Consider the following 16,870-nt stretch of genomic DNA (forward strand, 5'->3'; position numbering starts at 1 on the left):
CTCGTTGTGCTGTGGATTTCGTTCTTTTTTTTTTTTTTTTTTTATTGTAAGTATTCTGTATTTAGCATATTAGATTGTTAACTCATTAATTCCCTAATTTATAACGATTAAGTTCCTTATTTTAATTTCTTATTGTTCGATATATGAAGAGATCTATGTGTATTCTGAAATATATAAAATAAAATGGGAATGGCTCTCATCTCATGTGCTAATTAACATGATCATGTCGTGTGGGGCAATTATAACCATACATGAATGAGTTAATGGTGATAAGGAAGAAGAGAGAAAAAAATATAAGGATAGGAAGTTACACAATCATTACCATTAATTTAATTATTAACGGTTAAGATCCTCCCACATGATATGATCATGTTAAATTACACATGAGATGTACATTTTCCAAATAAAATACTCTCTTTCTTTCAAGTAACATAAACACCACATTAACGTGACTACAACTCAGCTAAACAAAACACAAACAGTCCCAACCATCACTTCAAGCCCCAATAGCAGCATCACACAACCTTAAATCTCTAGCCGCTGTCAAACCCATCATAAACTGAAACACCCATCAACCATGTTAGAAAATCACCGCACAACCCATGGACTCGCAAGTCGCAAGTAATATTCTTTGTGTGTTGAAGCACAAGAGTGTTTCTGCTGCTCTGTTTTTGCTTTTCCAACTTACCTATTTATCCTACCTTGCCTTGCACGTTTAAAATAAATTGCTGTAATTATCTGCGTTTTTTTATCTATTTAATAGTTAATTAATTAGTGCAAATTTGAATTTATTTCTTTTGTTTTAAGAAAATCTTATTGTGAAAATATTTCAAAGAGAAATATTTCACATAATACAAACATGTGGAAGTTGACAAACATTTTATTATAGAAATGATAGACGATAGGCATATTTGTATTACAAACTTTGACAATATAATTTGCAAGCTGTCCACGTAAGACATTTTCAAGCCAGTTTGAGGGCAAAAAATCCGTACTAACGTTAATTTTGAAATGTATCTCCATCGTAAAACACTTTTCAAAAGAATGATTATAGTAGAGCAGTCAAACACGTAGGTTTGACTGACGAGATAAGTCTCGCCAGTGAGAAATACGAGATCAGAAGCCACGTAGGAAGCCCAACCAATCGCGTCAGTCCATGTCACGTGTTTTCCACGTATCCCGCCACCTGCTGTGACATGTACCAGTCCCGCCATGTCAGTTGGCGAGACTAAGCCACGTGTGCGACACATCCGCAGTTCTTGTGACGCGTTCCAGCCTCCCCTCGCCACACTCGTGGGGTAGCGTCCGGTTGTCAATCTCGCCACTGACACTTACGGTTGATACCTGTCTGGTTATATATAGGTCTTCCGGTGTTTGCTAGTATTGAAACTTTGGAATTTGGTTTATGTTTGCTATTTTTGTATATGATTTTGACGGACGGTTTCTTTACTTGTAGTAATTTGTTTGTATCACTTGCTGTGTGTAATTAATTTCGAAAAGGTTTTGTGTCACTTGCTGTGTGTGTAATTTCCAAAAGGTTTTGTGTCACTTGCTGTAATGCGGATTCAAATGTTGTTTATTTACTTTTTTTAATCTCCACTTGCATCTGATCTTTTTGTGTTATTTGCATACACCCCTGTATTATTACAATGGAACAATATCGGTCTTTTGTATATTATAATGGTTCTAAAATTAACGGTGTAGGCGGGTTGAGATTCGAAGGGGAAAAAAGAGCAATGTATATTGTGCGAGGCTTGTCCATTGAAGATCTACTTCAGAAGATTCGTCAGAAGTTGAAGTTGCAACAAAATCAGGTAATTTCTTCAATAACGGGTAGAGTCCCAAGTGGAAATCGCAAATATGCAGGTTTTGATCTAACTGATGATGAGGACATTGATATTTTTCTTGGAACATTTGTCCAAAACCAAACTACTTCTCAATTTGTTGAGTTATACGTGGATATTGAGACATCAGACGAAATGTCAACACCGACACGTGGGTTAGACCTTAACAGTCAGACACAAATGCCGTCATCATCGGTACCCCAACCCACACAATCAACTATTGCGCATGGAGATGAAAGCGACTATATGGTAGATGTTGAACCTGACAATGAAGATGAGGAGGAAGATGAAGACACTCTATTGGCAAATGACCATGATCAGAATGATAGTGATGGAGGAGATGATGAACATCATGATAATCCCATAACACAGGAGACAGTTATCCCTGCGTCCAATAATGCGGTTATTCCACCAACATCAGGTTAGCCATTGAACGTGTTGAATGATTAAATTTTTTTTAATCGCTTTAATATTTGCCATATCGTATTTTTTTATTTTTTTTGTAGATGTGACACCATTTTGGGATGACATCCCACACTATGAGGCTGTTAATTTGGATTATCCGAACGAAGACATACTGGATGTTGAAGGCTTAGGTCGTGGTCAGTGGACAAGAGGAGACGAAATGTATGTGAAACAAGAGTTCCGGTTGAAGAGCGATGTGCAAGCCGCTATAAAACATTACTGCATGAATGAGCATCAAGAAGCTGTAGTGGTTGAGAGTACTACCACGAAGTTGTCTATGAAATGTCGTAAGCATGAAGAAGGCTGCAATTGGCGAGTAAGGGCAATTAAACCGAAGAATAGCAACAGCTGGGTAGTCACTAAATGGGGTGGAAAACATTCTTGTGTCAGCACAACCCTTTCGCAAGATAACAAACAACTTGATTCACAATTTATATCTGAGGCCATTCTAGGTACTATATACATTGTTGAAGTTTTCGTACTGCGACAATTTATGTGTTTATCATGTGAAGGTGGATATTATTACTAATTACAAATATGCTCTATATATGTATGCAGACATGGTGAAGGCTTCGCCGTCGGTGGCCGTTATCTTGATACAAGAACGAGTTACTGCCCTTTTTGGATATAATGTTTCTTATAGGAAGGCGTGGAAGGGAAAGCAGAAAGCAATTGCTAAGATTTACGGTGATTGGGACGAGTCATACGCGTTCTTGCCAAGATGGTTCGCGCACATGTTGAATTTTTCTCCGGGGTCTGTTTACCATATTCAACATGGATCGTGTGTCATGAATGGACAAGTTATTACTGGGTCTAGGGTTTTTCAACGTGTTTTCTGGACTTTCGGTCAATGTCGGGAGGCGTTTAAATGGTGTAAACCAGTCATACAGGTCGATGGTACGCATTTGTACGGTAAATACAAAGGGACATTATTGATCGCCACAGCGCAAGATGGCAACAATGAGGTATTGCCAATCGCATTTGCGGTCGTTGAAAGTGAAACTAAAGATGCATGGGAATATTTTTTGGCATCCATCCGAATGCATGTAACCAGTAAGACTGGAATAAGCCTTATTTCTGATCGACACAAAAGCATTTTATCAGCAGTGGCCAATCCAGACATTGGATGGCAACCTCCTAATGCATACCATGTGTTTTGCCTTCGTCATGTGGGGAGAAATTTTAATACACGATTCAAGGATCAATACATGAAGGGTTTTCTAAAGAAGCTAGGTTATATATGCAAACTAGTTACATGAAACTGTGTAAATCCTTTGTCGATTGGGTCCTTTATTATATAAATATGTGTTTTTTTTCGTAGGATATGTTGCAAATAAAGATTACTTTGATGCCGCGTATGCCGAGTTCTGCAGCATTAGTCCAGAAGTCGCTGCGTGGATTGAGGCTGTTCCAAAAGAGAAATGGACTCGGAGTTACGACGAGGGTGGACGAAGATATGGTCACATGACAACTAACTTGTCTGAATCAGTCAACAGGGTTTTCAAGGGAGCGAGGAACATGCCAATAACTTCTTTGGTAAAATGCACATATAGTCGACTTGCTCGTTACTTTTTTAAAAGAGGGTGTAAAGCACAGAAAGATGTCGAGATTGGAAAGCATTTCTCAAATGTTATTTCAGAAGCGATGACAAAGAACAATGAGAGGGCAACATCAATGCGTGTTCGGGAGTATAATGTGGCGCGCACCTCATTTGAAGTCGATGACCAAGGGTCTACTTTTTCGGTTAACCTCACTGATCGGAAATGCCAATGTGGTAAGTTTCAAGCATTCAAAATCCCGTGTAGCCATGTTATTGCATCATGTAAGAAGGTAGCCCTTGATGTTGAGCAATACGTGGATCCGGTATTCTCAGTAACCTCCATTATGCATGTCTACTCTTCTCCATTTTTGCCGATTGGTAGTGAAGATGGAATTCCCCCACATCCCGGTCCAAAGCTTGTGCCTGATGTCTCCATGATGCGTGGACAGGGCCGTCCTAAATCCACACGTATTCGCAATGAAATGGACGAACTTGAAGACCAACCAAGTTCTAGCCGAACTAAATGTAGTATATGTAAGATGGCCGGACATAATAGGCGTGCATGTCCTACAAGACGCATATCAAATTAATGTGTTGGAATGATGCCAAAATTGTAATATAATATCTATCTTTCAGTAATCGCAAATCTAGTTCAGTACACAAGCTACTGAAATTGCAAGAAGTGAAATAATAAACAGGTGACATGCAAGAAGTGAAATAAAAATCGGACAGCATAACAGCAGAAAACTGGACAATCCCCTTAAACCTGAAATGCAGAAAATAACAGTCCAAATAATATCAACCATATCCATAGTTGGGAATTCCGAGTTCCCAGATACAAATCATTCTGCAGTACTACACATGAAACCATACATGACATAACAAAAACAGTAAATTACAATAATCCATAAGTACAGTCATCCACAAACACATCTAAAATGCATAGATAGGGAAACTATGATGATGGAGTATAAGTAGGCCATGGTCTGTTACGCGCATCACATTCAGGGTTCCTGCGAATGACACCACCCACTCTCTCTGTATCAGGATCATGCCTAATATCGAAATCCTCTGCTGCTGCTTGGAGAAAGTCGTCCCCTGTGTCCTCTCCTGACTGATGCCCACTGCGAGACGTATGTGATGTTTCCCTATGGCCGTACCTTCCTGCAGTGACACTACTAGACTGGGTCCCGTGATATGCACCGAATGCTGACACTCCGTGTACCGGATGATAGGAACTGAACCCTGCCAATGGTGGAGTTCGCGCACTCTGATCAAACCTCTCAACCGACCAGCAAGTCTAGGGATGTGTTGTTGCATGCCAAATTGCCGCATGCAACGGTCAGGCTGGTGCATCTCGACAATGTGGAAGGTGAGTACAGGTGTAACAGCCCTCCATTTGTTCTGCATGTCAGCATCTGCACCCAGAAACTCATAGCCAACCTCCTTATATGGCTCCCACACAACCTATAAAAAGAAAATATGCATAAGCCACATGGAACATTATAATACGATGCAAATATAAACCAACTAGATGAATCATTCGTACATTGTCTCTACCCATTTGATCAAGCTCAATCCGGTAATCCTTCAGGTGAAATCGGTGTCGCTGCAATACCACATTGTTAAACCTACAAAAAAATAATACATCCCACACAAATGAATGATAGGAAAACAATACAAAAATACCAAAAAAAGGCTACTGAAACAAATGTTATTGTATACCGTCGTCCATAGTGATCGGCTGGGTCACTTGGTAGTGGCATGGGCGGTGCTATGGTAGGAAAACGGGTCCATGCCCATATCTGTAACAACAACGTACATCCCCCAATATCACTGGCCCCTGAAGATGTTGCCTGACATAGCTCACGGAACAGTACTGCAAGTACCGCAGATCCCCAACTATATGTATTGGTTTCCTCAAAGTCCCCATCTAATAGTTGAATGTATCTACACCCGACAACTGAACTTGACTTGTCACACAGCAAGAAACCTCCAAACAGACGCATCAGATAGGCACGAGTGTACCTAATATGTCCCTCGTGAGTACCTGAATGCGTGGCCCAATGACCCCAATGATGAGTCAACCAACTCATCTTAAGGTTTCCACCATCCAAATCGTCTTCAAGTGGAGATCTTCCCATATACTGCAGAATTACGTCCTCCCAGTTGGCATGGGTAAAGCCGGAAACTACCCGACCCTCAGTGCGTAAACCCAGAATGGCCTCAACATCCTGTAAAGTGAGTGTCATCTCTCCCACAGGCATGTGGAAAGTGTGAGTCTCCGGCCTCCACCTCTCCACCAGTGCAGTAATCAGCCTATGGTCAATCTGCATGTGAGAAGCGTAATCGTAAAAATATGCATAAAGGTCGTTATTATTGGTAACATGTAATAAATAAAATAAAATTCATAAATGAAACATACCGGTAATCTTCTCATGCGAGCCGCATGCCAAAAACCTGCACGCACCAAATGCTGCTGCAGGTCCTGGGGGATGTCATCTGGGTCGTGTACATCTCTGTTTCCCCTACCCTCTGAAGCTCGTCTCACTCTCAGAGACTTTAAATGTCCTTCGTTCCACACCACCTGGGATCTATGACATTGCTGCACATCTTCATCTAGTACACCCCACTCTTTCGGACCGGGGTCAATGCGAGGTCCATCACTAGCCATTTAACTAACAACAATTTGTAAAATTTATCAATTATTATAGGGACTACATAATTAAGGTACTATTGCAATTACTATTTAATAAAATATGACTGCAATTGTAATAACAACAGCATATACTAAATAATTACAAGAGTATTTATTACTTTACTATAAAGTTTCATGTCGATTTAATTAACCTTGGCAAATATACAGTCATTAAATTTACGTTTTACAAATTTTCATTGATACTATCTTATTTTTACACACAGGTCACTATGCCATTGCTAAGACAAATTTTATTAATACTAATACAAACATGAATTACTATTAAATCATGCCAATTACATTAATTAAATTACCCTAAAGCATTTTTGCAACATTGTAATGTTAATAAATTATTTTGTATAAGGGATTTAATAGCATGAATAATATTTAACTAATTCACTAAATGGTAGTGGCTATTTATTTACTTTTTTAATAGTTATTAAATCAACTTAATATGTTTTTTCTTAGGTTTTATTCATTAACATGAGATCTGCAATTATATAATTATTAAAACAATTATTACGATTTCAATAATTAATAATTGTAATTATTATAAATATATTCAATCTAAATTACTATTTCAGATTAATGTTTATAATTTTCAATATTAACAACTTAGTTTTCTAACATGGTTTTTATAAAGCATTGTAAATTTCAATATGATTACTATTAATCAGGTCACTAATTAAAATCACAACATAATTATGACATTAATCACTTTTTACCAAAAACCAAAATTACATTGATTAATGGCCAATCTTACGAATAACCTAGCTTGATGCCTACTAAGGATTCCAAAATTATTTTTCTTAATTAATGCAGAATATTTGAAAAGGGCTTTAATGACATGATTATTATTTAATATGACTAAGTATGTGCAGGTTTGTTATAATTAATATATTTGATTAATATTAATATTTATCTTATTTATTAATTACGCAAACAAATGGGCCACTATTTACTAATTAAAAAAAAATTTACTAATTAAAATTGCATTTACTAATAATTATTAAAAGAACCGTTTCATTATTTCCAAAAAAAAAAATTAACCGTTTCATTTCATGCCACCACCGTTTGCTGTTCTTCAAATTCAATTGTTCATATATGTTGTAATTTCAGTTCCTTTCATGCCACCACCGTTTGCCCTTTTTCAAATTCAATTGTTCGTTCATATATATGTTGTAATTTTTGTTTGACAGCAGACTCCATTACAAAACTATATGTCCCAAGAGATTTTAAAATCAAAAAGTGAGGCAATTTTTTTAACAGATATATAACAAAACAACTTGAGAACACATGAATCTGTCCACATCAATACACCACAACATGCAAAAAAACAAACATGTGGTCCCCGGAAAAAAATTAACCAGATCATGCCTATAAATAATAGTTCAAACACAACACCATACAAACAACAACATAACACACACATATAAAAATCGAGCCAATAGGTAAAAAAAATACAATGCCAAAATACCTGTGGTTTCGTGACTAAATGGAAAGATGGGAACGCACACAGTTGCTCCGATGGAGGTGCCAACGGACTGGAGAACGATCTTTGGACCCAAAAATTTGCTTGCTTCACTCTCTGACTTACGAAAATGGAAAGAAACAATGGAGACAAACAGAGAAGAAGAAGAGGGAGGGAACAAGAGGGAGGAGGGAGAGAGGCACCGGTTCGGGAAGAGATAAGATATGAACGGTTGTAAAGGAATGCCGCCAACCAGTGTTACAAGACTTTGGCCACGTGGCTTAGTCTCGCCAACTGACATGGCGGGACTGGTACATGTCACAGCAGGTGGCGGGATATGTGGAAAACACGTGACATGGACTGACGCGATTGGTTGGGCTTCCTACGTGGCTTCTGATCTCGTCTTTCACACTGGCGGGACTTATCTCGTCAGTCAAACCTACGTGTTTGACTGCTCTACATTGGTCATTCTTTTGAAAAGTGTTTTACGATGGAGATACATTTCAAAATTAACGTTAGTACGGATTTTTTGCCCAGTTTGAGGGAGTTATATTTAATTAAAGAATATAAAAATTGCGCTTATCATTATTTTTTTTGCTGGATAGATTGCGCTTATTTTATTGTGATCAAATATGTGGACATTTACTCCCTCGTTGTGCTGTGGATTTCGTTCTTTTTTTTTTTTTTTTTTTATTGTATGTATTCTGTATTTAGCATATTAGATTGTTAACTCATTAATTCCCTAATTTATAACGATTAAGTTCCTTATTTTAATTTCTTATTGTTCGATATATGAAGAGATCTATGTGTATTCTGAAATATATAAAATAAAATGGGAATGGATCCTCTCATGTGCTAATTAACATGATCATGTCGTGTGGGGCAATTATAACCATACATGAATGAGTTAATGGTGATAAGGAAGAAGAGAGAAAAAAATATAAGGATAGGAAGTTACACAATCATTACCATTGATTTAATTATTAACGGTTAAGATCCTCCCACATGATATGATCATGTTAAATTACACATGAGATGTCCATTTTCCAAATAAAATACTCTCTTTCTTTCAAGTAACATAAACACCACATTAACGTGACTACAACTCAGCTAAACAAAACACAAACAGTCCCAACCATCACTTCAAGCCCCAATAGCAGCATCACACAACCTTAAATCTCTAGCCGCTGTCAAACCCATCATAAACTGAAACACCCATCAACCATGTTAGAAAATCACCGCACAACCCATGGACTCGCAAGTCGCAAGTAATATTCTTTGTGTGTTGAAGCACAAGAGTGTTTCTGCTGCTCTGTTTTTGCTTTTCCAACTTACCTATTTATCCTACCTTGCCTTGCACGTTTAAAATAAATTGCTGTAATTATCTGCGTTTTTTTATCTATTTAATAGTTAATTAATTAGTGCAAATTTGAATTTATTTCTTTTGTTTTAAGAAAATCTTATTGTGAAAATATTTCAAAGAGAAATATTTCACATAGGTATCTAATGATTGGGACGTGCAACCCTCACATCCAGGAGGTGGGGTCAGGACTAACAGTTTTGGCATTCATTCCATGATACTCAAGAATATTCCAATAGATTACAAAACATTCATTCACTCATGTAGGCTTTACAACATTGTTAAGTCGTGATCTTTTATTTATCTAGGCTCTTACGGAAAATTGTAATTTCCCCACCTTGGGTTGAACATCCACTCTCACCCGCTACTCTAGATCACATGAGATCTTATTCATAGTTCAAGTAGATTTTAAGTATTAACTTGGAGTTAGAATCCCTAAACAATAATGTATTCTAAGTTTATATAAGGAATTCACTGAGTTCAAATTAATCTCCTCTTTTATGAACGTATGAATACTAGTCCCACAAAATTGATCAAAATAGTTGGAAAGTTTTAGTGGTAATAGAAGGATTAGAGGGGATTTTAATATCCACCAAGTTAGAATATTTTCTTCACCTTGCTATAGTTAGATTTAATTATGCGTAAAATTAAAGACTAATTGTTACATAAATTTCATGGAAAAAATAAAATCATCATTGTCCATACCACACATATTACAAGATGATGCAAGTGATAATGGAGTAGAATTCCGAACGTCTTTCCCTTCAGGGGGTGTAATACCTCGTGTGCACCTGGTGTATTAAACGTATAATGGTAATAAGCGCAGTTTAATTAAATGGTGGAAGTTACTTATCCAATTATGAAAGACCCATTAATTTAACCAAGTGAATTAACTTTTTCTTTTTAACAATCCTCATGTAATTGCAATACAAAAAATAATCTGAAATGTCTCATAGTTATAAATAATACTTAGTCATGACTCATGAGCCTACATCGTGTACAATAGCGGACCTAGAAATTTTTTTTAATGTCTGCACACTTAGAATAAAAGAATAAAGGAAAAAAAATTTAAATAAAATTTTAAATATATTAAAATACAAAAGAATATATATATAAAAAAATTTAACTTAATTAAAAAAAGTAATCAAGAGTCAACTAAACTGTTACAATAGAACATTTTGGGTCCTCAACAAAAATTACAGGCCTCAATTTAATCTCCTAGGGGAAAAAAAGTCTACTCGTGATCCATCAGAATTCAAAAATAGACTCAGATAATCAAAATCATGGTTCTCTAAAATTCAAAAAATCCACATTAATCCCTCAAAAGGACTAACATGGGTCTACTTTAAATTTTAAAGTGATCACTAGTCGACTTTTTTTTAAGAGATTAATCATGTGATTTTTGTTCATGACCCAAAATATATTTTATTTTATTTTTCTCCAAAAAATTTGTAAACATACACAGGTCCGCCACTGATCATGTAGTCATGACAACATCCATACCCAATGGTGTAAGCCAATACATGTCCTCAACAACAGTAAACATGATTATTAAATAGTGGCATAGACAACCTCTATGCTCACATCAAATAACAACATAAGTACTGTCAATATAAGCATACCTCAGCTACGAAATATCTCATAATCATAATGCATGCATATCATGCCATCAACTCTACTACAACCTCTTGCCTCGAGATGCACCAACATCATGAATATCTGCTCCTAAAAATGTGCCCCACATAGGGTAAGATTTTAACAAATCTTAGTTAACCGGGGTTCTCGAAGGACTACTCCTCCCCCAAGTTCACTTACAGGCATATTATAAGTATGAACAATATAAACAATATAAAGATGCAACATATGTATATCATGTAGGTGCGCAAAACACAAATCTTATGGCTAGAGAACAAAATAAGCATTACACACGTCTGTAACCTACGGACAAAGTATAAGGATCCACCGTATACCCACACTGCTAGAGTTCTACCCCTTTCAAAAAAAATTGGTTCACTTGCCCTGTCTTATCTGACCTTGACCTGAACCATAAATACCTATTTTTTTGAACTGGTTTTAAATACTGACCCACTTTTATTTGGGTCCGTTTTAGACCTGACTTGTTTTAATAATGACTCATTGACCCAAAACTTGACCCACACCCATTATGTGAAAAAAAAGAAAAAGAAATCACAATTACATTAAAGTAAAAGAAAAGTTTTAACGTAAAACAATTACGTCAAAATATTTTACGAAAAATATTTCCATCAAATTTTTTTCCAAAATTGTTTGACGAAAAATATTTTCATCAAAAATTGTGACTAAAAAATTTTTGTAAAAAAATTTGACGAAAAAATTTTTTGGTCAATTTTTTTTACAGAATCTAAATTTCGTCCAAATATTTCACAAAAAAAACATATTCATCAAAAATTTCGACGAAACACATTTCCATCGAAAGTTTTCGCCGAAAACATTTTCGTTAAACTTTTTGACAAAAAAAAATTTTTGTCAAAATTTTTAGCGAAATACATTTCCATCAAAATTTTCAACAGAATCATTTCTGGCAAAAATTTTAGTAAAAATTTTTGACAAAAAATATTTCGATAAAAAATTTCGACAGAAAAAATATTCTGTCAAAATTCTTTAAAGAAACTAAATTTCGTCGAAAGTTTCGAATGAAACATTTCCCTCAAAACAATTTCCGTCGAAATTTCCGTAAGAACACATTCCCATCAAAATTTTGAACGAAAAAATTTCCGTCAAAATTTTTGACAAAATTCTTTTTTCGTTTAAAACATTTTATGGAGGAAATCATTTTCGTCAAAACTTTTGACGGAAACTAAATTTCGATAGAAAACTTATTTTTGTAAAAATTCTCATTAGAAAAAAAATTTCGTCGCTTTTCGACAGAAAGTATTCAAACGAAAAAATAATTTTGTGATGAAATTTTCGTCGTTTGCAACGTAGAAATTTCGACAAAATTTTGTGACGAAACCAAGTCAAAAACGGGTCAGGTCAGATTTGACCCACTTCAGAAACCAAGACAGGTTAGATCCGACCCAGTTCTGAACTAGTTCAAAAAAATTCAAACCAAGTAAGACCTGACTTGGTTCAAATTAAAGCGGGTCGGGTCAAAATACCTGAACTATAAAAACCAAGTTGGATCGAGTCGGCACAAAAACCTGACCCGACCTGACCCATGCACACCCCTATCAGGAACCCCATCCAGGTGTTGTTGCACACTTCCCCACATACATACATACATACATATGAATACAATGCAAAATATCTCATGTTATCATGTATTACCAAATACATTAGATAAACATCCATGCATAACCATTTTTAGAATTATATACCATGCATATAAACCAACCTCCCATGGAGTTTGGTGGAACAAACAAGGGATTAACCCTGAGAACACGAAGCTTACCTATAGTAGCTAAGTCTTCCCTCAACAACTTGGTGTCCACAAGATCACCAACCACAACAGTGTCCAGCAAGGTCACATATATTTATTTTTAATATACAAATACCATCAATAATCATATCCTAGCTTTTCTAGCTAAAAGAAACTCTATTTCTTCTTCGTTTTGCTTACTGGAGGCTTCTCTCAAAGCTTTAAGCACATATTATTTCATTTTGTTGCATGCACTCACATTATATAGGTCAACACTAAATCCATAAGGTTCCATATCTTATTTGAGGCCTTCCTACTCATTAGAAACGATTTTGGGTTCATTCTACCAGGAGCTACTCGAGAAGTAATCGATTACTGTCTTTTCCAGAAAAGTATTCGAATACTTTTCTGGTAGTAATCGATTACTTTCTTACCCAAAAAAGTAGTCATTACTTTGTAAGAAGTATTTGAATACCATGAAAAGTATTCGAATACTCTGCAAAGAAAGTATTCAAATACTTCGCAAACAGAATTCAAAAATGCCAGCCTTTGCCGCTTAATCACCATTTTAATGGCTTCCCAATGGTCCTAGCTCCTATTTTAATGGCTTCTCAAAGGTGACTTCTTGATGATGAAGAATGGTGTACAAGCAACCTAAACCAACCAAGTATGGATGGCAGCCCCTAAACCCACACAAGTCAGAAACCAAAACACCCAAGAATGAACTTTTCTAGTTCAAGGTGGTGATTTTCAAGTGTTCAAGAGTTTTTGGTGGAAGGAAGAGGGAAAAATATGATGTCTTGGTGTTGTCTTGAAGAAGAAACCATGGAAGCTAAGGTGAGGAGTGTTTGGAATCCATGAGAGGAAATGAAGAATGAGGTCGACATAAGTTTTATAAAATGAGAGCTTTGAGTGTGACTTAACTATTTAAGACATTACTCACTTAAGACACCCGATATTAGTTCTAACACTTACATTATTTTTTTTCAAACTTAATATTATGGACTTAATATATTTTCTAATAATTATTATATTTTATTTTTCGAGTTACTACGCTGGTACGCATTTATACCGCGAAATACACAGTATTCACACTTTTCCTCCGAAAAGTGACTTAATTTTAATAATTATGATTTCCTTCTAATTATCCCATTTTAATTATGGAATAATTTCCTAAATTCATATTTAAATTATTAATATTCCTAATTTAACGTCGCAGGTTCTTACATTCACCCATACTTTAAAGAATGTTGTCTTCAAAATTAAAGACATACCCATACTTTAACTCGGGATATTGCCGGAGAAGTTCGTCCTCACGTTTCCAAGTGCACTCTTCAAGCGTTCTGCCTTCCATTGTACCTTGACCATAGGAATGGTCTTGTTCCTCAGCTTTTTCTCGCCTCGATCAAGAATCTTGTGCGGTCTTACTGGAGTATGTAGGTTCTCCCATATTTCCACATCATCTGGTTGAACAATATGAGACAGATCAACAATATATCTCCGTAGCTCTGACATGTGAAACATATCGTGGATGTTGGCCAAGTTTGAAGGTAAGACAAGCCGGTAGGCAACAGGTCCTACCTTACCAAGAATCTGGTATGACCCGATGAATTTAGAGCTAAACTTCCTCACTCTGAGAGTGTTATGCAATTTGCAATCAATTAAATACATCACACAAATACACAAGTGCACGTGTCACAAGTAATAAAAGGGATGTGAGAGTCCAAGATCGTTTCCACGGAGATGATTTAAAAAACAATTATTATTTAAGTAAAGAAACTAGAAAATGATTAATTTTTAGGGGTGTGTTTGTAAAATAAAAGATAATTAAACTAAGAAAACAGTAAACTAATTCTAAGGTATTAAAATGATGGATGAGATATAGGTTAGGTTCAATTTCTCTGATACAACAATACAAAAACGATGCGATAGCAATGCTCTATCAATGCTTAATTAGTAACCGAACACTAAGGTATGCTAGAGCTTTTGGCCAACCTAACATATATACCCAATAAATAATTCCCACATCTCTATGACCAAATTAATTATCAAATTCATTAGGCTCAAGTTCAAAGGCTATGTATGTGAATGATCTCTCTACCCATAACTTAATCAAGTTACTTTTCTTCACCTAATTAATCCACAAAATTCAACAAGGGTCTGGATTCGGAAACCTCTCGGCCCCAACCTCCTCAATATCATATATATATCTCTCGACATGCATACATGAATATAAATAAACAAACTTGTTGAAAAACTAATTAAACATTCATAAAAACAAAGCTAAGGCACCCATTACAGTGTTACAGAATAGGTACACTTGAAAAAGGGTTATGAAATATTATTGATTTGTATTTGAATCTGTACATAGGGGTCTCTATTTATAGAGACTTCTTGACCTAATTTTGACCTAATGGGCTTGGCCCAATATACAAGTAACGGACTAAATAAATACAAATAAATGACTACATAATTACTAATAAATGACTACATAATTACTATTTACAACACTCCCCCTCAAGCTGAGGAATAGATATTTATCATTCCCAGCTTGCTAGCAAGTTCTTGAAATCTATCTGAAGGAAGCCCCTTTGTCAATAGATCAGCTAATTGACGCCCAGTGGGAATGTATGGAGTGGTAATCAACCCGCTATCAAGTTTCTCTTTGAAGAAATGGCGGTCGACCTCAATATGTTTAGTCCGATCATGTTGAACTGGATTATGAGCTATACAAATAGCAGACTTATTATCACATAGCAGCTTCATAGGTCCCTCACATTTTACTTTTAGATCATAAAGTACAATTTTCAGCCACAGTAACTCACAAATGCCTTGAGCCATAGCTCGAAATTCAGCTTCTGCACTTGATCTGGCGACCACATCTTGTTTCTTACTTCTCTATGTCACCAAGTTACCACAAAGAAACATGCAATAACCAGTGGTAGAACGACGGTCAGTCACAGATCCAGCATAATCAGCATCTGTGTAGACTTCTAAAGATAGATTGCCATCACGTCGGAATAACAACCCTTTACCAGGAGTACCTTTCAGATACTGAAGAATTCTCTCTACTGCCTGCATATGTTTCTCCTTTGGATCGTGCATAAACTGACTGACAACACTAACAGCATAAGCTAAGTCTGGTCTGTATGGGCCAAATATATCAATTTCCCAACTAGCCGTTGATATTGTCCTTTATCAACTGGAGGACTCTCCTCTTCATAGCACATCTTGTGATTCTGCTCAATAGGAGTATTAGAGGGTTTACACCCGAGCTTTCCTGCTTCTTTGAGAAGATCAAGAACATATTTTCACTGGCTGATAAAGATTCCTTTGCTCGAATGAGCTACTTCTATCCCTAGGAAATATCTCAGTTTCCCAAGGTCTTTGACTTCAAACTCAGAGGCAAGCTGTGTTTGCAGAATCTGTCTCTCCACAAAATCATCACCTGTGATAATAATATCATCAACATATACAAGGAGCACAGTAAGCTTCCCATTTTGGGAGTGCTTGAAAAAAAGTGTGTGATCTCCTTGACTTTGTTTATATCCTAAGGTCATCATAACCTTAGTAAACTTTCCAAACCAGGCACGAGGTGACTGCTTCAATCCATACAAGGCCTTTTTTAATTTACAAACTTTATTTTCTCCCTTCACAGAACCAAAACCAGGCGGAATTTCCATGTAGACTTCTTCTTCTAACTCACCATTGAGGAAAGCATTCTTCACATCAAATTGGTTTATATCCCAATTGTAATGGGCAGCAAGGGATAACAAAACTCTCACCGTATTCATCTTTGCAACTGGAGCAAATGTTTCTTCATAATCAATGCCATAGGTTTGACAGTAACCTTTGGCAACTAATCGAGCTTTGTATCTCTCAAGAGTTCCATCAGAATTATATTTCAGGGCATAAACCCATCTGCACCCTACTGTTTTCTTTCCAGTAGGTCTATCAATAACCTCCCATGTTTTATTTTTCTCCAATGCATTCATCTCCTCTTGCATGGCTTGAGCCCAATTCCCATCTTTCAAGGATTCATGTACTGATTTTGGGATTGCAATAGAGTCTAGTGCTGAAACAAAGCTTTTGTGC

The 16,870-nt window shown here is 36.2% G+C and overlaps 2 protein-coding genes across 2 annotated transcripts; one reads left to right on the forward strand and one right to left on the reverse strand.

Moving 5' to 3' along the window:
- Positions 1-1,736: 1,736 nt before the first annotated feature.
- LOC133297451 (uncharacterized) lies at positions 1,737-4,439 on the forward strand. Its single transcript, XM_061496637.1, has 4 exons — positions 1,737-2,265; positions 2,351-2,761; positions 2,868-3,542; positions 3,631-4,439. The coding sequence occupies exons 1-4, from the start codon at positions 1,737-1,739 to the stop codon at positions 4,437-4,439; spliced, it is 2,424 nt and encodes an 807-aa protein (XP_061352621.1).
- Positions 4,440-4,804: 365 nt separating this feature from the next.
- LOC133297537 (serine/threonine-protein phosphatase 7 long form homolog) lies at positions 4,805-6,523 on the reverse strand. The gene is made up of 5 exons (XM_061496728.1): positions 6,275-6,523; positions 5,575-6,179; positions 5,399-5,480; positions 5,130-5,316; positions 4,805-5,013 (listed from the first exon to the last, which is right to left on the reverse strand). The coding sequence occupies exons 1-5, from the start codon at positions 6,521-6,523 to the stop codon at positions 4,805-4,807; spliced, it is 1,332 nt and encodes a 443-aa protein (XP_061352712.1).
- Between the last annotated feature and the right edge of the window lie 10,347 nt (positions 6,524-16,870).

Source organism: Gastrolobium bilobum, unplaced genomic scaffold (assembly GCF_033153095.1).
Source record: "Gastrolobium bilobum isolate Gb01-03AN ecotype WA unplaced genomic scaffold, APGP_CSIRO_Gbil_v1 utg76882, whole genome shotgun sequence".
Classification (NCBI taxonomy): domain Eukaryota; kingdom Viridiplantae; phylum Streptophyta; class Magnoliopsida; order Fabales; family Fabaceae; genus Gastrolobium; species Gastrolobium bilobum.

Bases quoted from the DNA above. Each gene is read 5' to 3' on its own strand.
- LOC133297451 (XM_061496637.1), top strand. From the start codon at position 1,737: ATGTATATTGTGCGAGGCTTGTCCATTGAAGATCTACTTCAGAAGATT. The intron at 2,762-2,867 runs GTACTATATACA...ATATGTATGCAG, and splicing joins TATATCTGAGGCCATTCTAG to ACATGGTGAAGGCTTCGCCG. The intron at 3,543-3,630 runs GTTATATATGCA...TTTTTTTCGTAG, and splicing joins GGGTTTTCTAAAGAAGCTAG to GATATGTTGCAAATAAAGAT.
- LOC133297537 (XM_061496728.1), bottom strand. From the start codon at position 6,523: ATGGCTAGTGATGGACCTCGCATTGACCCCGGTCCGAAAGAGTGGGGT. The intron at 6,180-6,274 runs GTATGTTTCATT...TCTCACATGCAG, and splicing joins CTCGCATGAGAAGATTACCG to ATTGACCATAGGCTGATTAC. The intron at 5,481-5,574 runs GTATACAATAAC...ATTTTTTTGTAG, and splicing joins GCCGATCACTATGGACGACG to GTTTAACAATGTGGTATTGC.